At 33.9% G+C, this 23,854-nt stretch overlaps 2 protein-coding genes and 4 non-coding genes across 6 annotated transcripts; all 6 read right to left on the minus strand.

Moving 5' to 3' along the window:
• Positions 1-4,012: 4,012 nt before the first annotated feature.
• Positions 4,013-4,417, minus strand: LOC136272556 (protein FAM133-like). Its single transcript, XM_066074300.1, has one exon. The coding sequence runs from the start codon at positions 4,415-4,417 to the stop codon at positions 4,013-4,015; it is 405 nt and encodes a 134-aa protein (XP_065930372.1).
• A 4,122-nt stretch (positions 4,418-8,539) lies between these two features.
• Trnaa-agc (transfer RNA alanine (anticodon AGC)) lies at positions 8,540-8,612 on the minus strand. Its single transcript has one exon. It is a non-coding gene; the product is annotated as a tRNA-Ala (tRNA).
• Positions 8,613-10,631: 2,019 nt separating this feature from the next.
• On the minus strand, positions 10,632-10,704 carry Trnaa-agc (transfer RNA alanine (anticodon AGC)). Its single transcript has one exon. It is a non-coding gene; the product is annotated as a tRNA-Ala (tRNA).
• Positions 10,705-13,959: 3,255 nt separating this feature from the next.
• Trnaa-agc (transfer RNA alanine (anticodon AGC)) lies at positions 13,960-14,032 on the minus strand. The gene has a single exon. It is a non-coding gene; the product is annotated as a tRNA-Ala (tRNA).
• Positions 14,033-15,377: 1,345 nt separating this feature from the next.
• On the minus strand, positions 15,378-15,450 carry Trnaa-agc (transfer RNA alanine (anticodon AGC)). The gene has a single exon. It is a non-coding gene; the product is annotated as a tRNA-Ala (tRNA).
• Positions 15,451-17,632: 2,182 nt separating this feature from the next.
• On the minus strand, positions 17,633-22,381 carry LOC117689400 (E3 ubiquitin-protein ligase TRIM8). The gene is made up of 2 exons (XM_034470390.2): positions 22,221-22,381; positions 17,633-19,580 (listed from the first exon to the last, which is right to left on the minus strand). The coding sequence occupies exon 2, from the start codon at positions 19,569-19,571 to the stop codon at positions 17,931-17,933; it is 1,641 nt and encodes a 546-aa protein (XP_034326281.2). The 5' UTR covers positions 19,572-19,580; positions 22,221-22,381; the 3' UTR covers positions 17,633-17,930.
• Positions 22,382-23,854: the final 1,473 nt, after the last annotated feature.

Raw genomic sequence — 23,854 nt, forward strand, 5'->3', positions numbered from 1 at the left:
GCCTGTTTGGGAGGGTAACAGTTGAAATTGACACCCCGAGGAAACCATTGTCAACCGATGCGAAGCAGAGGTTAACAATGGTTTTTGAGGGGTGTCAATTTCAACTGTTATCCTCCCAAACAGGCACTATTTATTTTATTATACTGAATGTCTTAATTTTAGAAAAATTTTATATTGCTTTTATTTTGAAATGACGTGAATTCTACGGTTAACCGTATGCGCATAATTTACCCGCATGTAACAATTCGTTGTGTTACCCGTTGCTAAGTGTGTTGCTAACGCTGAGGGTAATAGAACGGATTATCAACTGCGTCTAAACCAATCAGATTTCAGTATTTAACATGAAAGTATAATAATTATAAATACCTCAGGATTCAAACTATGCTCATTCAAAAGTATGAAAAAGAAGATGGGGGAATAAGATGGCGCAAATGCCCATTCGGTTTAGTAGTGAAATACAATTTTGAATTTATTTTTCCCCAATTAAATCTATTCAAATATATTATAATACAACTTTGCAAAAGCAAAATTTCTAGCTATAGTAAGTTTTTAATATATTAAACAAAAAATAAGAAAAAAAAAACAATATTGTCGGAAATTTTGGTGGTATCGAACATAAAACATAAAAACCGTAAATATATAAGGTTAGCTTATGCCAGGTACTCTTTTTTTTTTTTTATCTTTTATTGATCAACTTTCAATTATCACAATCATCACATTAAATATCACAATCACAGTCTACATGTCAATACTTTATAATAAAATATTTTAAAAAATAAACAATAGTACACCTTCTGTTTCCTTTAAAAGTGGATTTTTCTTCAAAAACTTTTTTGAAAACATTTTTCTGTTGTCTTGTTCTATACACACGTAATAATAGTTGTAATAAATATAATGTCTGAGTAAATATTTGCAAAACCTTTTCAAATCCATTTTTTGATTATTTTGCAACAATATTTGTCTTCTTCTATAAATAGTAAATCTACATATTGATATGAAAAAATTCACAAAAAATGTATTAACATTTTTCATGACATTAGGAAATGCCGTCATCAAAATTTCATCAATATCTAAAACTAATGTTTTGTTCTGATTAACAATTTTAGGATTGAAAAACAAGCAGTAATTAAACACATCGTTCCTATTTTCATTGTAATCAACATAATTTTTCACAGGATACCATGCACTAAAGATTTCAACATAAAAAGAAGGCAGACATTGCAAATCCTTTTTGTTCAACTGTAGAAGAAATACTTCAACACCACCTTTTAAATCACAGATTTTTGATAAAAATTGCTAAAAGTGTGTTTCCATACTAGTTCTTTTGTAGGACACAAATACTTGGCTAAAATCTTAAGTCGATACGACAGCATTTTTAAATAAATATCATCAATTTTTAAACCACCATTTTTATGTTCGCCAACAATTGTTTTATATGACACTAAATGTGTACCATAATTCCATAAAAAATCAATACATTCTTTTTGAATTGTATCTCTAGCCCAAAATGGGGTAGAAATCACAGACAAGGAATAGCATAATTTGGACATCAACAATGTATTTATAACACTAGCTCTTCCATGTATTGTCAACTGTCTTTTTCTCCACAGATTAAGATTTTGTTTTATATTTTGTACTTTGTTTCTCCAATTTAAATTCTCACACTCTTCTTTGTTTCTACCAAAATAAACTCCAAGGATTATCATAACATTTGTTTCAGTGACATTAATTAATTTTCTTTCATCTTCCAATAATCTTCCTGCACCTATACACATAATTTCAGACTTCTGAACATTTATTTTGGCACCAGAGGCTCTTCCATACAATTCAAAAATCTTAAATATCTCAAAAATTGACCTTTTATCACAAACCGATAATGTCGTATCATCTGCATGTTGAAAAACCAATGCAGTTTTATCTGACAATGGAATATCTATACCTTTAATATAACCATTACATTTGATTGCACAACTTAAAGGTTCTGAGCATAATACATACAATAAAGCAGATATTGGGCAACCTTGCCTTACCGAGTTTTTGATTGGAAAATATTTTGTAAGATGACCATTACTTTTAACACTGCTATAAATACCTGTATAAAATAATTTTACCCATTTTCTGAAATAATCTCCAAAACCAAATAGTTTCAACACCTGTAACATATACTCATGACTAACTCTATCAAAAGCTTTTTCTTGATCAATTTTTACAATATAACCTTCCATTTCATCTATTTCAGACATCTCTATAATATCTCTTATACTTACTAACGTGTCTGCAATATCTTTTCCAATAATGCAACATGTCTGACTATCAGAAATTATGTTTGGTAAAACATTCTTCAGTCTATTTGACATAAATCTTGCAATGATTTTGTAATCAACATTCAAGAGACTAATAGGTTTCCAGTTTTTTAACAATCTTTTATCACCTTTCTTTTTGTATAGTAATGTAATTACACCCATTTTTATAGAATGTGACAATGTTCCTTTTTCTTCTATTTCTAAAAAAAGTTTGTACAATACATTTTTCAACTGTGGCAAAAACTTTCTATAAAATTCAATAGTCAATCCATCAGGACCAGGGCTTTTATTGCTGGCCATTTCTTTTAAAGCTTGCTCTATTTCTTTAACATCTATATTTTTATCACACATTTCAACATCACTTTCACTAAGTTTTTTTATCGACTAATGACAACAACTGATTTTTACTTTCACATTCTATAGTTACACATGAATACAAATTGGAATAAAAATTGTATTGCATATCTAAAATAGAATCAATATTTTTCTTAACTTCACCGTTTTCATCTAACAATTCCTTTACTGTGTTTGACTCTTGTCTGCTTTTCTCTAAATTCAAAAAATATTTCGTACACTTATCTGATTCATTCGTCCACTGGGCCTTAGACCTTAGTATGGCACCTGTACATTTTTCATTTTCATATTCACAGAGATCAGTTTTAAGTTTTTCATATTTTTCAATGTCTATACAATTACCATCAGCAATACTTTGTGATAATCTTTGCAAATTGTTTTGAATTCTGTAATACTCCTTATTTCTTTCTTTAGCTCTATTTTTACTATATATTTGTGACAGTTTTTTAATTTTATACTTCAAACTATCCCACCAAACTAAAATTGATTGTTCAAATTATATACATTTCTTTTCTTTTTCAATAAGTTCTTGTACTTTGTTAACATACATTTCATCGTATAATAACAAACTGTTATGGATCCAAACACCTGGACCTCTTTCACAGACTTCTGTGTTAAAATTCATTACAATCATAGAGTGATTACTCATTGTTGTTTCCACATAAAATATGTTTCTCACATAAACACAAAGAATTTTTGCAATCAAAATAAAATCAATTCTACTTTGTACAAGCATCCCTTCTCTAATACTTTTCCTAGAAAAACCTTTTTTCTTTCATTTCTTTGTCTCCATATATCAACCACATCATGCTCAGTCATCATATCTGTCAATGCTTTGTAACTCTGGTCATACTTATGTACTGTTTTACCACATCTATCTATCTATCTCAGCAAGAGTATTATTAAAGTCTCCCATAATGATTAACTCTGTTGAACGTGGCATGACATTTGTAATATTTTTTAAAAACATCACCCTTTCTCTAACATCATTAGGCGCATATACATTTATAATATCATACTTGTTGTCATTTTCCTTGTATTTGACATGCAAAAATCTACCATCAAATCCATTTACCATTTCAATATTTGATTTAATATCATTTCTAATTAAAAATGCTACTCCTTTGGATGAAACATTTACACTATTATGATAAATAACATCATTCCACAAATGTTTATAATTATCAATAAAATCATCTTTCCAGTGAGTTTCTTGCAATGCTACAATATCATATTTTCTTTCGTTAGATAAACTAAACACCATTTTCATTTTATCAATGTTGACCAAACCGTTACAGTTCCACGAGGTTATGAAAACCACTGCTAAAATGAAAAATGTAATTATTCGCTCCATTTTATTTGTTCTTTTTCGACTTGGTTTTGCTTTTATCTTTCGTTTTCTTTCTCTTCTTTTTTCCGGTTATCATCACTTCTGTATCGGGTTCTGATTCTGAACTTTCTTTATCTCTGTCACGTGTACGCATTTCACTATCAATGATTTCTGAATTTTGATTTTCCGTTACTTTTTCTTCGGTCGGAATTTCATTTAGAGTTTGGTTTTCTTTTTCTTCCGTTTTCTCCTGATCTAATTTCACTGGGGCCTGTGTTCCTAAAACATCCACTGGTGTTTCCGTTTCCCCTTCAATTGCCTCTTCGTCCTTGTGTACTTCGTCATCGTTCTCTATATTCACCTCTTCAGAGTTCTCTTCCCATTCATTATTTTCATCGTCACCCGATTCGTTTTCATCCTGTTCACTCATGCGACACGAACAATTGTATTCCCATTCACCACAATCATCACATCTTACAGACTTGCATGTTCTTGCATAGTGACCCTGGCCCTTGCATTTAAAACAAACAAATTTTGGACACGCTCTAAAAAGATGATCACTTGCGTAACACAAAGAACACACTTTTAACTGGCCATTATGAATACTTTTGAAATTTCATAGTATAGGGCAGTGAGGTCATGTTTTCAGGTAGTTTAATTTTTGCGTACCGAGTGCCGTCTGCTATTGTTGTTCCAGGATAGAATCTCCTATTGATTGGGGATAAAAGTTCAACCCCCATAGATCGCAAAGACATTTCAATTTCTGCATCTTCAATATAAGCAGGCAGGTGCATGAAACTAACGACGATCGAACTAGGTACTACTTCATGACATTCGAATGTGTTTTGACCTATTTTTATCCCCTCTAAGAGGTACTGTAAAGGGGCTCTCCCTTCTAACGTTATTTCATAAAAATTCCCCGATTTCGGGACACATGCGAGCAAACTACCAACACCAGAGTTATCATGGATAAAATTCGATAAATTCTTCGGGTTTCACCGATGAATTATCTTTCACATTCACAAATAAAGTGTTTTCTTTACGATATTTCCTGTTCACAAACAAATTATGTGATTCGCCAAGATGGCGACCACTAGACGTGGCTGCCATCCCCGCTTGAAACGTTATTTACACTTTGTAATAATTCTTCTTCTTCTTCTTCCTATAATGTGCTGGCCTCGGTTTCCGAGTGTTATAGCACGCATCGAACACAGCTAAAAGCCTCCTATTTACAGTTAAAATCGGGTAAAAACAATGGTCTGCATGTCACTTAAGGGTCATAGGACACAGCTAAGGTGTTGTTTAGCTGCTTCTTGAAGCCATCGATGGTACTGGCTTCTTTAACGTCATCTGACAGGCTGTTCCAGTCCCTGATGGTCCTTGGGAAGAAGGAGAACTTATACACGTCTTTGTATGTTGGTGGCTGACGGTATTTGCTGCCCCTTGTGCGAGTATCCCCTGGTGTTAGATATGATGTTGCTGGGATGTCGATGAGGTCGTTCCCGATCTTATACATCATGATGAGCCGTGATCTTAGTCGGCGTGTTTCGAGGGGCTCCCATTGTAGGTCCTCCATCATAGATGTTACACAGCCTGGTGTTCTTACATAATAGTTGCCCTTGACAAACCTTGCAGCTCTCCTCTGGACACCCTCCAACAGTTGTATTTGGGCTTGCTGATATGGGTCCCAGACAGTCGCTGCATACTCCAGGGTGGGCCTGACGATTGTACTGTAAGCAGCTGATTTAATGTCGGCTCTACATCCCTGTATGTTGCGACGGAGAAAACCTAGGGTCTTGCTTGATTTGGCTCGGACATTGTTGATGTGTTCCGTCCAGTTCAGCCTGTTGTTTATGGTTACACCTAGGTACTTTCCACTGCTGACTGATTCGAGGGTGTGGCCATGGAGGAGGTAGTTGTTGGTTATGGGACGTTGTTTCCTGGATACATGGATGACTGTGCATTTCTGGGGGTGGAATTCCATTTGCCATTCTCGTTCCCATTTCTCTAGTGACTTCAGATCTTTTTGGAGCTGCTCAGCATCGGCTCTGGAGTTTATTTTCCGATAAAGCAGACAATCGTCAGCAAATAATCTTGCGTCTGATGATGTATGCTCCGGCAAGTCATTGATATAGGTGAGAAATAGTATTGGTCCCATCACAGTACCCTGGGGAACCCCTGAGATGACATCAGCTCTGGTAGAGGATTGACCCTCTAAGTTGACTTGCTGTGTCCGTTTCGCAAGGAAATCCTTGATCCAGTTCCATGTGTTACCTCTGATACCATAGAAGTGCAATTTGTGTAGGAGGCGCTGGTGTGGCACTTTGTCAAAGGCCTTGGAGAAGTCCAACAACACTATGTCTACTTGCTCTCCATGGGCCAGTGACTTGGCCACCTCGTCCACTGTAATCAACAACTGCGACTCGCATGATCGTCTTGCTCTAAAACCGTGTTGCTGGTCTGCCAGAATATGGTTACTGTCGTAGTGATCCATGATTTGGCTATGTACGATATGTTCCAACAACTTACATGATATGGAAGTTAAGGAGACTGGGCGGTAGTTTGAGGCTAAGTGTCTCTCTCCTTTCTTAAATATGGGGACAATAGATGCTTCCCTCCAGTCATCTGGCACTTTTCCGGTATCAAGTGAGAGTTGGAACAGTTTTGTCATGATTGGGGTTAGTTCTGGTGCAAAGTCATGGAGGAATCTCGCTGGAATTGTGTCGGGTCCGGTTGCTTTGTGTACATTTAGGCCCTTCAGGAGCTTGCATACACCACTTCTTCCTATGCGGATGTTGTTCATAGAAGGATGTGGGCTATCTCCTTTTGATGGCATGTCTGTTAGGTCTTCCTTTGTGTAAACCGAATGAAATTGGTTGTTTAGGATTTCTGCCTTGGACACTGTGTCACTATGGAGCAGGCCATCTGGACCCTTAAGTGGAGACACGCCGCTGGAGTCCTGTTTTTGATGTTTAATGTAGGACCAGAATCTCTTTGAATCCTCACTTATCACTTCCTGTAGGTATTTTTCCCTTGCCAGTCGTATCTCTCGCTGGCATGATGTTTTCAGTTTGTTGTATCGATTTCTGTCTCTGTTGTTTTTGGTTCTTCTTGCTTTTTGATGTGCTCTATTTTTTCTTCTTGTGAGCCTGTTTAGGTGGGTATCAATCCATGGATGTGATGGCCTTGATCTTGTAAACTTAGTTGGTATATGTTTCCTCATCAAGTCATTGATCATACCCTTGAACTTGGCCCATATTAGATTGATGTCCCTGATGTTGTCACATTCCTTATAGTTGTTCTTTATTTCTTCTCTGATGGCATCCATATTGGCCCTTTTCCACAGAAAGATCTCTCTTCGTTGGTGTTTCGATCTTACTGGTTCCACTGCTGCATCACATAAGATAACATCGTGATCAGCTTTGCCAATGGGTGGTAAACTCCTAATCTTTTCTATCAGGGTTGGGTGGGAAGTAAATAGTAGATCTAGGATATTATCCCCTCTTGTCTTGCAGGTTATTACTTGTTCTAAGCCTAGTTCTTCGCTGGTATTCACTATGGACTCACTGATATACTTTGGGTAGATGTTGTTCCCACTGAGTACATTGTGTGATTTCCAATCTATGTCGGGTGCATTAAAGTCCCCACCAATGTGGAAGATTGCCTTCTTGTGCTGCTGTTTGAGTGATGTAATGTCTTTCTTGAAACTGTCAAGGTAACTTTCACCAGAGCATGGTGGTCGATAGAAAGATGATACTATCAGTTGTTTCCCATTAGGTAGGTCAATCTTTACAGCAATCAGTTCAACTGCTTTGCTGGAGAATATCTCTGATGATGTGAGTGAGGTGTGGACTGCTATAAGTACTCCCCCATAGTTGTCTGTACCTCGATCCCTCCTGTACACTGTGTAGGTATCAGGGAAAAGTTCTGATGACAGTATGTCTTTGTTTGTCCACGTTTCGGTGCCGATTATGACATCGGGTGCTGTGGTTTCTATCAATACTTCAAGCTCGGCCGCTTTATTTTTGATTGACTGGAAGTTGGTGATGATAGTGCGGAGTCCTTTACGCTGATGGTTAGGTATAACTCTTGAATTACTAGTTTTCGGTGAAGATGTTAGAAGTGGACTCCAGATTGACAATGATGTGGTATTGTCCAATGAATGGCTACTACAGTCTGATAACAAAGAAAACGAGTTGTTACTTAATGGCACATCATATAAGGTTCACAACTATATATACAGTACAAGTAAAATAAACACAATAATACATGTATTATAAACACAAAGTTTGTCTATAGAAGACACAGTTCAGTGGTTCACTTCTAATAGTAAACACGCTCGGTTGTATTCGATCAGTCAAAATATACGTGCTCACCTTGCCATTCGCAAACCGGAAGTCCAAAAATTATTTCTATATTAACATAACTCCTTGATTTTAATCCATGAATTACGACTATACCAACCAATGGGACAGATGACACTTTTTTATAAACCGCTTCGTGGTTCTGAGCAAAACTCAGGTAGAATGAATCTAAGAAGTTATTAAATAATTGGAGAATCCGGGTATCGATCCCGGTACCTCTCACATGCTAAGCGAGCGCTCTACCACTTGAGCTAATTCCCCTTCGTACTAGATATTTAGAGGTATTTCTAATTAAACAAGTTGTTTGACTATGAGGTGAGTAATTATCTTGGTTTTATAGAGGAAACGAACTTTGATGACACCTGAGGGACACCTGCCTTCGTCCTTGAGTTTTCAACTTTTATTGACACAAGCTTATATTTATCGTGCTAATGTTTAAAAGTAGAATGTCATTCATGAATTTCAGTTTGAAATTTTGAATGGCAAATAGACAAATATGTTTTTGAGTTCTATATCGAATACTTTATTTTTTTTAAAATTTATTTACGATGTTGAATAATATAATAACAAATAACATGCATTTACATGTATAAGCAAAATTGGCTTTAACTTGGTTTCTAGTTTATGTCTCATGCTATAGCTACTTGTTTTGAATTTCTGGTTGAATGGTAAATTTTTAGAAAAAAATACAACACCACACCTACGCTTTAATGCACCGAGCATTCTGCAAAATTTTATCATTTATAGTAAAGATTCGCGTTAGATTAAAAGTGCTGTTTAGGAGTCTATGTTATGATTAAAGCTTTGCACCCTATAATATGTGTCAATTTTGAATGACGGGAAAAAGCATATTTTTTATGAATTTATAAAAGTACATTTATGCTGTAATTTACAATGCTAAATTCCATCACGTAACTAACTTAAGATATCAAATTTTAAATAATACAAAACATCTATTTTCCTGCCAGAAAAGTAATGCTTCTTTTTTTTGATTTCAATCAATCACGTAATATAAAAAGCGAATTGTAGACTATTATACAAAATGGGTGGATGTTCAATAGTTTGATATTCTTGCTAATTCCGATTGATTGTATAGAGAACGTGAATTAAAAGCATCTTTGCTGATTGGACAAATTCTTTCTGAGCAACCAATCAAAAATTGCCTTATCATTTTTTCAAAAGAACGAGGGACTTGGAATGAAAGGACTCACTAATGATGGAGAGGGGAACAAAGGGGAATCAACCAAGGTTTCCGACGATGATTGACATTCTGAAATGCAGTTTAATTCTAGCTATTCTCACATAACAAAACTTTGATATTACAGGTATAATTATCAACGGCAATGAACATAAGATTTCTCAGCATGCAGATGATACTTCACTCAGATGGTTCACCAAAATCGCTAATTACGGCTCTTAATACTTTAAACTTTTTTCATGTCTTTCAGGTTTGAAGGTAAACAGCTTAAAAAAAATTGCATGGATAGATTCCCCAAAAAATCTAATCAAATATTTCATCAATTACGTTGGAAACCTGATTAGGGCTCAACTTCTTTTGATTTACTTGGAGTAGAATACGTTTTAATGCCCTCACCCCCCAAAAAAAATTCTTTAACATTTATGTTGAAGGACAAAACATTTTTGTACAGTTGAGTTCAGGACTCCATAATTATCCAACAACAGTACGGTACAACATGGTTAAAAATAAAAAGGCCTAATGTTTTTCATTAAGTTTTCAGCATTTTATTAAAATGAGAAATTGAAATATTTGATATGATTAAAAGTCTTTTTTTTTTTTACAGTGCATTAAGTAGTTTTTGGATTGCGTATTAAATTTGACAAATACAGTTATTTTTAAAAAGTTTACGAACACCATTCGATCGAGTTCAAATGATATTTGAATTGATAGTTAAATAACAAGCCTGAACATCAACAAATTATTAACCTAAGAAAAAATCATTACATATTAAACATATTTTTTTCTATGAAACCCTTGTTGAATGGTAATGATAGTTTAAAAAAATATATAAACTATCACACATCGTATTTGCTTGAAATTTTCGAGTATTCCAAAGTTTAATTGTTGTTGTAGAAAAATATAGAACTATTGTTAATTTATAAAGTATTTCTAAAGAAATAATATCTTTATATCAACACTATTCCTTAATTTGAACCCATGTTTTACGAATATACCAACAAGTGGGAAAGGTGACTTTTTTTAACCGCTTCGTGGTTCTAAGCAAAATTCAGGTATGATGAATCTAAGAAATTATCAAAAATTGGAGAATCCGGGTATCGATCCCGGTACCTCTCACATGCTAAGCGAGCGCTCTACCACTTGAGCTAATTCCCCTTCATACTAGGTAAGTAAAGTTATTTGTGATTAAACGGGTTGTTTGACTATGAGATGATTAATAATGTTGGTTTTATAGAGGAAACGAACTTTGTTGAAACCTGAGGGACACATGCCTTCTTCCTTGAGTTATTTTTAAAACTTTGATTGACACAAGCGTGAATTTATCGGGCTGATGTTTAAAAGCAGAATGTCATTCATAAATTTCAGTTTAAAAATTTAAATGGCAAATAACTAATATGTTTTTGAGTTCTATATCGACTACTTTACTTTTTTTTTTAATTTATTTACGATGTTGAATGATATATTAATAACATGCAATTATAAGCAAAAGTAGCTTTTACTTAGTTTCTAGTTTATGTCACATGATACTTGATTTGAATTCTTGTTGAATGGTAAATTTTTAGAAAAATACAAAATCAAACCTACGCTTGTTTGAAATATTTTATGATTTATTTCAAAGATTCGCGTTAGTTCGTGTTTTTAGTACAAGAACTAACTGCTGTTTACGAGTCTATGTTATCTTTAAACAGGTCGGGTACACTACCTTATATGGATAGCATTATTTAACACGTGACAGTATTTTCGTCAAACAGATTCTCCAATCCAGTGAATGAGTTGCAATGCATGACGGTCTACAACGTGTTTACGATCCAACAGACGCACGTGGTTTTTGTCTGTTTTATTCACAATATTTAATTGCTTGCCGGAAAGTTTGTACATCTTGATTTTTTCTTTAGAGGGTAAAAAAGGAAAGATTACGTACCATTAACTTTGTTCCATGCTCACATTGAAAAATACTGTTGTTTTAGTTGATCAATTGTTGCTTCAAATATGATCAGTATCAAACGACTGACAAACATACGCATACAAAATGGTATATATTTTCAATACGCTTTGTATACACTGAAACTTGTAGTAGCCCACAATGCCTTGCAACTCATTCACCTGATTGGTTTGTCGATAATAGTAAACAGATGGCTAACTTAGTATGCAAATTTATGCCGACGTCACAAAATATAGTGGTCTCGACCTGTTAAAGCTATAGTAATACACGCTATAATTTCATCAATTTTGAATGATGGGGAAAAAGCATATTTTTGTTTAATATAAAAGTACTTTTATGCTGTAAATTACAATCATACATGTATGCTGAATTCGATACCGTGACAAAGATATCAAATTTTAAATAATTCAAAATATTTATTTTCCTGCCAGGAAAATAATGCTTCTTTCTTTACTATCAATCAATCATGCAATATAATCAAAGTACTGAAGTACTAACGGGAGTTGATTTTATCGATTAATATTCATTTTAAAATCAACGATATGTTACTTTGCTTGGCAAGTAGTTTATAATCTGTCTTTGAATTACGCACATTTTTGTAATATGAATTCTCGTACTTTTCCGACAAGAATTTTGAGAAAAACCCCGTATGAATCGTGTTGTGTAATGGTTAAAGATATAATTAATTCCATCAAACTATGTATAAGTAATCGAAATATTTAAAAAAAAATTGTATGGCTCCAAGCAATAATGAACTTTAGTCTCGTTCAACCAGATTCTCGACTGCCTCTGTTAATCTCCAACAAGCAAGAGAATGTGTACACCAGGTCACGTGATAGCTTGATGACGCGACCTCTAAATATAGAATGACTCTGATTTACTGAGACAGCCGATGGTTGAACGAGACTTTATTGAACTCAGGCGTATGAATACATACGACTGCAAAAAAAAATATCTAAATTGTTCGTACTATTTAACATATGACTATTTTCAAGGTACTCATAAATAAGTTTCTTAAAAACCAATGCTTCAAGATACATTACATCGAATTTATCGATTATTTTCAAGAACTAAATTTTGTCAGCAGTGATGATTTGTGCTTAGGTCCAAACACTGTTTTACTATCGGTTTGCCAGAGTAACTGCATAGGAGAGTTGATTAAAATCAACTCCCAAAAGCAAATTGTAGACTTTTATACAAAATGGGTGGATGCTCAACAGTTTTATATTCTTGCGTATTCCGAATCATTTAGAAATCGCCATTTTTGATTGTATAGAGAACGTGAACTAAAAGCATCTTTGCTGATTGGACAAATTCTTTCTTAGCAACCAATCAAAAAATTGCCTAATCATTTATTCAAAAGAACGAGGAACTTGGAATGAAGGGACTCACTTTTCATGGAGAGAGGAACAACGGGGAATCAACCGAAGGTTTACGACGATGATTGACATTTTCAACGTAATTCTAGCTATTCTCACAAAACAATACTTTGATATTACAGGTATAATTATCAACAACAATGAACTTCAGATTTCTCAGTATGCAGATGATACTTCACTCAGATGGTTCACCAAAATTACTTTTTACAGCTCTTAATACTGAAGACTTTTTTCACGTCTTTCAGGTTTGAAGATAAACAGCGCTACTTGGATTAGAATTTGCCGTTGATTTTGGATAAAATGACATCATTTAATTAAGAAAACAATTGCCAAAAGTGTTTTCTCTAATTCAACTATGGAGAATGATTTTAACCCCCATTGGAAGCATCACTGTTGTAAAATGTTTAATTATTCCGAATCAGAACCACTTATTCATTTCACTTCCAAACCAAAACAAGATGCCATTTTATCTCTTATTAGGAGCCTGTTTGAATTTATTTGGAAATCAAAGTGGGACAAAGTTAAAAGAGAAGTTGTTTCTTTCGACTTTTTAAAAGGTGGTTGAAAGATGGTTAACATTACTAACACTTTATGGCATCTCTTAAATGTTCATGGATTTAGAAATTAACTTAAGGTTACAAACCATGGAGGGACTTCTTTTTTAGCAATCAATGGTCATGACTTTGCAAAAAAACAAAACTTATTGATTTTAGTGATGATTTCCTATTTGGTATGGCTGTTAAAAGAAATAATATTTTTGGCAGATTGCTTTTAATTCTTGGCTTTGCTTTACTAGGAAAATGATCAATAGCTTATTCAATACCAATAATATTTTAAATATTCCTTTGTGGTACAATTCAAACATAAAAATTGCCTGGAAATATGTATTTATCAAAGATTGGTATAGGAAAGGGGTTTAAACTATTGAAGAATTTTTTTAATGAAAATTAAAACATATTACCAAGAAAGGTTAACTGAAAAAAGTATAAGAAAAGGGAAAAATATAGAATAATAGTAGAGTCTTTCGCTTATTTATTTCATTTATCTAATCATTGCATTGAGTATCTATTTGCTTTCAATAAAAACTATTGGAGAATCCGGGTATCGATCCCGGTACCTCTCACATGCTAAGCGAGCGCTCTACCACTTGAGCTAATTCCCCTTACATTAGAAATTAGAACGAAGGCATTAAGGATAAAAGGAAGTGTCTGACCATGAGATAAGTAACTACTACCTGGGAATCATTTTATCTACAGTGTATGAATAATATTTGTATGCTTCCTTGTTCATATAAACTTCGATTAACATAAACTTTATTTAGACGTGTTTTTTTTTTTTTACGTTAAATGGATATATCGGTTTAAAAATCATTTGATGAATTTCACTTTCAACTTTGTGCGATTTGTAAAGAAATATGTTATTGAATTTTTGATTTCAACAGTCTTAAATATTTGTACAAGCAATATTAGCTATAATGACGTCTCAAATTTTTATTCCATGTTATTTTTTTTCAATTTCTTGTTGGGTGGTTTATTTGAGAAAAGAATCAAAATACAAATCCTGTTTGAAGACTGTATCGATCGGTAAGTTATTCATAAATGTAAACTTTAATTGTTAATCTGAAATTCAATTCCTTACGAGAACTATCCACAAACCATTACTGCACTAGTTTATTATTATTTTTTTCTTCAGAATAAAATCATACTTTTCATGCGCGGATCCAGATTTTTTCTTTCAGGAGGGAGTGGGATGTCAAGGGAATACCTATGTTTACAAGGAGGTTGAAGTTTGAGGCCTATTTTCGGAAATGTTACTATGTAAACCTTAAAAAATTGAATTTTCAAAGGGGGAGAGGGGTCTGATCCCCCATTGAACCTCTTCCCCTCTAGATCCGCGCATGCTATTTCAAAGAAAATTCATCGGACATGATACAAAATAATTTTTTTTTTAAATACATAAGGATTGCACGATGACAATCCAAGATGTATGTTTCAATCTGAAACGTGAGATAATTAAATGGATAACAGCATGTAATTTAAAATAAGTTTGACACCTGAACAACACCTGCAGCGCACAGCTGTAGGCCCGTTGACGTCACGATGCTTGACAAGCTACAACAGCGTTAAGTAACAGAAATAATCATGTAGGAAAAAATTCAATGTTCAGTACATATCATAATTTTTAATCAATTTTTTGTTATCTGAACTGAACTTGAAAGTTCAGACTAATCTAAAGTATTTGAAATTATGTTACTTGTTTTCTTAGGGTTTTCCCATTTTAAAAAGTTAAGACGATTGCTAATTTTTTAGAATTTTTGTTTTTTATGGTGTTTCCTGTTTTAAAAAAATGGAACTTAATACCGATGTAAAAATTGAAATAAATTACATAAAAACGCAAACCTTTATGCCATAAAATATTCTCAAAGTTCGAAAAAAAATCATAAATCTAAGAGGGTCCTTTACTAAAGCCCAAAGTAATCAGTTGACGGAGGGGAAAAAAGCGAAAATTGGAGAATCCGGGTATCGATCCCGGTACCTCTCACATGCTAAGCGAGCGCTCTACCACTTGAGCTAATTCCCCTTATATTAGATACTAATGAAGGAATACTTTTTCTTGATACTAATTTGAAGGCGGAAACAAATTAATTGAAATGAAATGATTAAAAATAAATTTGACAACTTAATACTTGTACACCTGCGGCGGATGACTAACTCTGACAACCAAATTAACACTGGAGTATAATTTTTTTTTATTTCTCGTTTTAATCAATAAGCTTAATAAAGATATTGTGGTGCGACATTTCGGGATCTTTATACTGTATTCTTTTTGGGGATAAATACACCCAAGAAATTGTTTGAATTCTGATTAAAAATATTGTATACACAAGTCACCTTAATTGCACAATATTTGATTAAATTATCTTTCGTATACCACTGATTACATTTATAGATTATTCTTACTCCATACTTGTGTTGCCACGGGCAAAAACGTTATTTTCCACTAATTTATGTACATCAGTTTCTGTATATACAGTACAGTACATGATCGACATCGTTTTGTTGTATGTATAAAGAACGTATACATAGTTGTAATATTTTTTAAAAAATCGTAAAAATCGACGGGACGAGATTTACTATTTAAGCAGCACATACGAATCCTATATAAAAAATACATTTTTTTTAAAAGCATTATACACCTTCGTTTGGAACTAGAACAATTCTCAAATCGCAAAAATAACCCTGAAATTGACACGCCCTGTTTATCGATTAGTCGTAACCTACAGCGACCTAAGAAAAATTACGGACTGCACGAAATAATCAAGATGATGTTATAGAAGCAAAGATTTGACTTTTTCTTTTAGCTAAACTACTTATGTACATGTAGTTTAACAGTAATTTAGTGAATTAAAACAATAAAATGCTTTCTTTGATGATTCATGCGAGCTATGATGAAGGTAGTGGTCATTGTATTTTTTCTGCAATGTCGCCACCTTCATATCCCAAATGAATCGTCAAAGAAAGCATTTTATTGTTTATATGGAATCATACCTCTTGTGTACTCTAAGTTAATATTTTTATACAGAAAATTTAAGAATATGAAATTCTCACATATTACAAGGCCCTTTTAGCTTGTGTATATCCATACTATGTATACATTTATTTGTCTGGAATGAAATAAAATTAATGTCTATATACATAATCTTCATTTAAATGTCGGTTAACAAATATTTCTTTACCTCCTCCGTTACCACACAACGAATACAGCTCCAGACATAGTAATGTACTAATTTCTGCGAATCCGGGTGGTTACGCTCCGGTCGCTTGTTCGCGCTGAGTGGTTTCGCTCCGAATATATGTTCGCCCCGAGTGGATTCGCCCGGATTGTATTAATAAACACTACAATATACACTGCTTGTTGCTTTTGTTTTTAAATATGTAATTTAAATTATTTCTATCTATACATAAGTGGTAAATTAAATGTTTTAGAAAGTAATTTAGTTTAATTAGACAATAATTTTATTCACATGCACGAACATCGCCTGAGCAGTTTAATTAGTTGTAATTTTTGTAAGAAGGTTTTGGGTGTCAGAAAAAATACTTGCAACAGTGCAGTTTATTATGAAGTAGGTATATTTCCACTAGAGATTTTCAGGAAACAAAATTTTTTTTAAATACTGGTTTAAATTAAGAAACAGTAAAAACTGTATTTTAAAAGCATGCTACGAAGACATGGTAAAAAATAATGACATATGGATTTCAAATATTAGGAAAGAATTGTCCACCTTAGGCTTAGCCGATTTATATCAAAGTACATGTACTATGAAAGAATTTGTTATTTTAGATATTATATTTAATAGAATGTGTGATGTCTTTACACAAAAAGTTGTTAACGATATAAGCAATGCATCAAAATGTATATTATATAAACATGTTGTTGATCATTTTTGTTTACAAGTTTACCTAAAGAAACCAATTCATGTAAAATATCGTTAATTAATTACGAGGGTTGTTCGGAAATTATTGAGACATTTTCTCTTATTCTTTTAGTAAAAAAGATAAACTCTTGAGATTTCACCAAAACGTAAATCAGGATAGAGTGATCGGAGCAAAACCACCCGTTACCATTTCTGCAGTTACAAAATTTTGGATGAAATTGAATCAAATTTTGATTACATTTACTGAACTGAGAGTGAATTTACTGTACGATTGATATTGCATTAAAAAAAATCATTTTACATTAATATAAAAATTCTGAAATCAAGTAATATTATTCAATTGTTTTATTTTGAGTAATCTTAATATTTTGTACATCGCAACATCTAATGATGCATAAATTTTATCATTGATTAAGCGGCTTTGTGGCATTAGATTGTTGTTTTTTTGGGTTGGTTGGTTTTCGCTTTACAGTCTAAATATAGGATGAGTTTAGTCTTATACTCCATTGTATATGGATACTAGACATATACAGTATAGTTGTACAAACAGTAAAAGTCAAAGTCATAAAAGTCATATACCCAATACTGTTATCGTAACAGAGTGAGAAACAACACGGATTTGTCCTCATTCATCCAAGTATTTGATTCTTTTGGCGATTCCGGTCTTACACTCTCCCACCATCATCTCACCGTCACCAAGGATACACACGCCGCGTGGATATTTTATTCTTCCTTCAGGAATGATGTACCTCAGGAACCTCCCGTCTCTGTCCAGCATGGGAATCTTGTCACCGTGATAATCTGTAACAATGACGTGACCGGTAGAATCAGTGGTTACCGTAAAACCTGCAACACCCGAGTACGAGTACCGGAATATGCCCAATCTATCGACAGCAATGACTACGTTTTTCTCAAAGTCAGTTACAATGATGTCCCCGTTGACATTCTCAGTGATGTAAACCGCGTTTTTGTACAGAGGTTGACACTGCGAGTCGTACTGGATTTCCTGGAGCACGGTACCGGTACTGCTGTATCGGACGACTTTGGACTGATCGTCTTTACGGAGACAGACCAGTAGATCACCGGACGCGGCGCTTGTGACGCCGTATGGCACCCAATCCCCGGTAGTGAACATCGTCACCACAGTGTCGGTGTCAGATATCATTCTCACGGTTTTCTGTGATGTATCACTGTACACTACTTGTTTGTTGTACATACATAAGTACATGCCGTGTGTAGTAATGCTGACGGTGTGGTGGAGGTGTCCCTGGAGATCAAACAACTTCAGTTCGTAGCTTGTTCCTCCCATCCACACTTTGTTATCGTCGGTAACGGCCATGTCATACAGACGAGTATTATACTTTTTACTAGCAGGGAACCCAGTGTCTATAACAGAAGTAACTGTTGGTACCTCTAATATTCTTCTACCCGGTAAATCATTGTCTTTGAATTCATTTTCCAAAAGCGAAGTTTTTTTTACCTGCATTTTTTCAACGTATCCGAAATAAGTTTGTAAATAATTTGGATCTATTTTGCATTCATAAAGTGTCGGAAACGAATACTGAGAGACCTCATTTAAATTCTTCCGATTCTGAATCACTGGTACAAAAGTCTGCATTTCTTTGACGTTTTTTGATTTCTGTAATTTTATTGTTTTCCCGTTCATTTCATTTACTTTTCCAATCATTTTCTCAAACTCTTTCTTTTGTTTCTGTAGTACAGCCTCGTGTTCCTTTTGCATGTCATCCAGTTCCTGGTGAAGTTTCTTCACGGTCTCCTCGATCAGTTTGTGCCACTTTTCTCCATGTGCTGTAACTTCATCTTTCCGCTGTTTGTAAAACGATGATATTGAGGACAACATATTCGTCGTGTGTTCAAGAAATTTTTCTAATTCATTTTTGGATGACTGAAGTCGATCATTTTCTTTTGCGATAACTTTTAAAAGTTCTTCAATTTTATCGGACAGCTCGGACATCTCGTGCGATTTGTGTTTGATTGATACACAGAGGATGCATATCGGAGCATCACAAGTTTTACAGTATGCGGAACAATCGTTTTGGGGATGGGAATCACAGTGGCATGTGTCGTCATCATCCTTGCTGGTGTAATCTACAATGTAATGGCCGTTCTTAGATTTCACGCGTAGATGTATGGTGACACAGGGGTCACAGAGATTGACCCCGCATCGTCTGCAGAAAAACGAGACTGGTTGCTGACACAGATCACATTCCACCGAATGCTGGGCTTCATTTCTAGATTCCATCATCTGCGCACTCTGTGAAAATAGTAATCAGAAATATTTAATTAAATATCCGATACGATGTTTTAGGTCATATAATTTATTTCCTGAAATGTTTATCAAATACATGCCGGTAAAGATTTTATACAAAGCACTTTTAAAACCTATCCATTAGAATTCTAAAAACTGTTATATTCATTTTTAACAAATCTTCTACTCGTTAGTTTCTACTTTTCTAACACGCCGGTTATAGCCTATTAACAATGTAGAACCAAAATATTATGAGAAGAAAAACTTTATAAGAGAAAACCTATAGCATAAATGTTTCATCCCATTGTTTTTTTTTTCGATATACTTATCGCCAAAATGATTAGCACCGCCTAGCCTACATCGTAGGATCCCTGACCATGAGTAGCTAGGGTATTGAACCCCTTGATATATGTGTCAGATATTGACTGACGATCATTTTAAACACGTCAAGCTACCATTTATACTTTCACTATTCTAAAATTTACCCGCTGTCCAATAATGTGATTTTAAAGTCGCTAATCTACATTAGATGAAAAAGGTATGCTTTACATTTACGGGGGGGAGGGCGCAGACTCATTCGATTAATCTTAACAAGCTTAAAGAAAAAAGACTAATTCCCAAATCTTCAAATTTATAATCGGAGGGGGGGGGGTACCTCAATCTTCAAGTTTAATGTTAATTGCGTTAATTTCACTTCAATTACATGTATACTATTATCCTACCGATAATGCTTATTATGCTTCCTAAAAAAAGGGGGGTGTGACTCCTACATAATTCATTTTAATAGAATTGTTTGCTGGTAGAAAAAGTGGGAGTAGACCCCCCCCCCCCCCCCACACATACACACACACACGGATTAAATTTAAACATTTTTTATTGTGCATCACATAAACGGATTGGGTAACAGGCATTGCCTATTATCATGTACAAAATTTAGATTACTGAGAATCAAAATTCGTACATGACAGCTAGTTGTCATGTACACGAATTTTGATTTTCAAGAATCTAAATTTTGTAAAGGACACCATATAAATCCTTTCTGACATACAAGATATATATATAAAAGTTTTTGTGTTGTACAATACTGACAGTAATATTATAATATACATCATAATGATAATTATATGGATATAAAATTATGTATATTTGTAATATATGACACCCCTCCCATCGATCCTACGTGCAGGGGCCTCTGCAGAACAGTCTCTTGACATTTTTTTAAAGATCGACTCGATACCAATAATAGGTGTAAATGTGGCCCAATTCATCAATATTTAACTGATCAATAAAATATCTTTAAAAAAAAAATAAATTCCCAAAAAAGATACCGATTAAAGCTTATTATTTATTTACAATATGTCATATTATATGACATGGCTGATGCTGACCATGTTTTAAAAATGTTTTTCTGCAAACAAGATATTTTAGAGCTAAAAATTTGGTCCCGATTTTTTCTATTTTATAATGAATGTCAGTAAGCTTAGGGGTCAGGTTAAAATATTTTAAAAAAAGAATTATCTCAATCACACATATTACAGGTGTAAGGGAGATAAATCCAATTCAATGCCTTCGCCGATTTCTTCACGACACCGTTTACCAATTATGTTTTTAAAACTAATGTTATGTCCTCCATGGGTCCATGATTCACAAATAAACTTTGTTCTATTTACAGGATCAGCTCTAAGAGGTAAATACTATAGCATTGAATGACTTATTTGTGACGTCGTCGTGTCAATAACTGCCGTCAGGTGAGCAGACAAATTGAATAACGCGCGTTAGCGCGTTATGATAATTTGTCTGCTCACCTGACGGCAGTTATTGACACGACGACGTCAAAAATAAATCATTTAATGCTTATATTTACATTCCCTTACTGAAGAAATCAAATGTTTACTAAATAAATCGATATAAAGTGCAGATCACGGAGGGAGTGAATAAGTAACAGCAAGAACAGCTGTTTTGTAAAACCGGTTTAAACTGGTTTTCACATAGACTGTTGAGATAAGATCGACGAGCATGAAAATATAATCCATGATAAATAACTCTTGAAATGTTGCTTTTAACAATAAAGTCAACTTTTTTGTTGAATAATTATAAAACATGGTGTTTTGACAACATTCATGAAATACATTTTTTAACTGATAACATAGAAATCACTGTTTGAGAACTACTTATGTAAATTACTCGTAAATTCATACGCAGTGAATAGGTGTTGCATTTAGAGGCATTTAAACACCACGGAATTTAATGGAAAAACACAGTAGAATGTAAATATACAGAATTGAAAGCCAATGATACCATATATATCTTAAACAATATAGCTTGGTGTCAGTGGGACAAAGGTTACAACTTATACAAGCGCAATCGGAACGTGAGGTGCATACACGTCATGTCATGTTGCAAAATGAAACTAAAAAAAGCTGCTTATTTTTTAAAGCGCTTTATCAATCTTTTACAATTGTAAAAAAGAAAAAGAAAAGAATATTCGTGTATGTATAAACATTTTTTGAATTTAACATAAAATGTTCTAGTCTTTTCATAATGCCTGCGTAACGTTTCAGATTTTCATATAATTTTCTCTTATCAAAACTATAAGTTTGAATATAAACATGTACACTAATGACAGTCTAGACAAAAAATATTTACCTCACACAATGCAGATCACTCGCATTATGAAAGAAAAAACCCTCTCGAAGAAAATATGACCGCAAACAAAATCAACTTTCGTTTTTGTCTGGTCCGTGACCGGCTGACGCACCACCCAGGTCTTGTTACAATCGCAACTTCTCGGGCCTTTCCGGCAGGCACGTGTTTTTCCGAGCCTGCAGAAAAAGCCCGAAAAGTTGTGATTGGATTTGTCTTGTTAGGCGATCGACAATCCTCGGCGAACTTCGCTACGCTCAATACAAAAAATCGACAATTCTCGGCTGATTCCGCTATGCTCTACATATAGTCGAGTGCGCGATCCCAGTGAATGGGGGGGGGGGGGTTATCTTACCCATAATCTTATGATAACAGAGAAAATTAAAAATCTAACGAAATTGCGCCTCCGTTAATTGGAACAGTGAAAAAATCACATTCAAAGTTGATATACAGATCTAATTCGACCATTAACTATTCTACCAATTTTACCTGTCGTAATATGTTGTTTTATTAGGTAGGAAACGATTAGCATTTATTTACTAGTAAGCGGTAATATCATTGTGAATATCACTAGTTTCGCTATACATGTACATGTAATTAATTTATATAATAACGCTTTGTACATGCCCACCCTCAGAATGATTTGAACTACATTGTCCCATTTGCTGATTTGAATTTATTTTTACATGTATCAATATTCATATAATACATATATATATGTGTTATTTCTGTGTGTATTTTTCAGTAACCTGTATGTTATTCTCCAAATACAAATTATTCTGTAAACATATGAGTTTGTATGCAAGAGACAAGATTTGTAAGGACTGACCGTCAATTTTTGCCGATATTTTTGTATTGTTCACCATTTTAAGTGCTATAAGACGTATGTCTTTTGCAAAAGAAATTGAATCGCTCCGGAGTCCCAACCCCCAAATATGGGGTTGTATACACGCGTTGGTACATGTAGATAAAACGAGACACGTGTCAAATCACAATTTTTTGAAGTTCAAGCAATATGCATGTTTTATTTAAATCACAAATTACATACATGAACGCACAAAATGCATGTTAGGTCATTTATGATATTTTCTATTTTATTCAATACAAATAATATCAACTGATCTTGCTAATATTTACAGTCAATAACTTTTTTCAAAACTTCCGAAAACTGTATTTATTCTATATGCATTTTAATTTTTCAGATTTTTATATTGATGATCAAGAGAGAGAGAGAGAGAGAGAGAGAGAGAGAGAGAGAGAGAGAGAGAGAGAGAGAGAGAGAGAGAGAGAGAGAGAGAGAGAAATGGAATTTCAGTTCATTATCGTTCAACTTGGATAATAGGTTTTAATTTAATATATTTACATTCATTGAGTATTTTCTTCTTTATGTATCAAGCAAAACCTTTTATAAATCACAGCTTTATAGAAACCGACAGGGCTGAAATCAACACGATCTGTTTCTAACTAAACTATACTCTGTCCCAAGATATCCTCGATTCACATTTTGCTTACTTGCTTAATATTATATAAATAGTGCCTGTTTGGGAGGGTAACAGTTGAAATTGACACCCCGAGGAAACCATTGTCAACCGACGCGAAGCGGAGGTTAACAATGGGTTTTGAGGGGTGTCAATTTC

This window comes from Magallana gigas, unplaced genomic scaffold (assembly GCF_963853765.1).
Source record: "Magallana gigas unplaced genomic scaffold, xbMagGiga1.1 SCAFFOLD_53, whole genome shotgun sequence".
Lineage (NCBI taxonomy): Eukaryota > Metazoa > Mollusca > Bivalvia > Ostreida > Ostreidae > Magallana > Magallana gigas.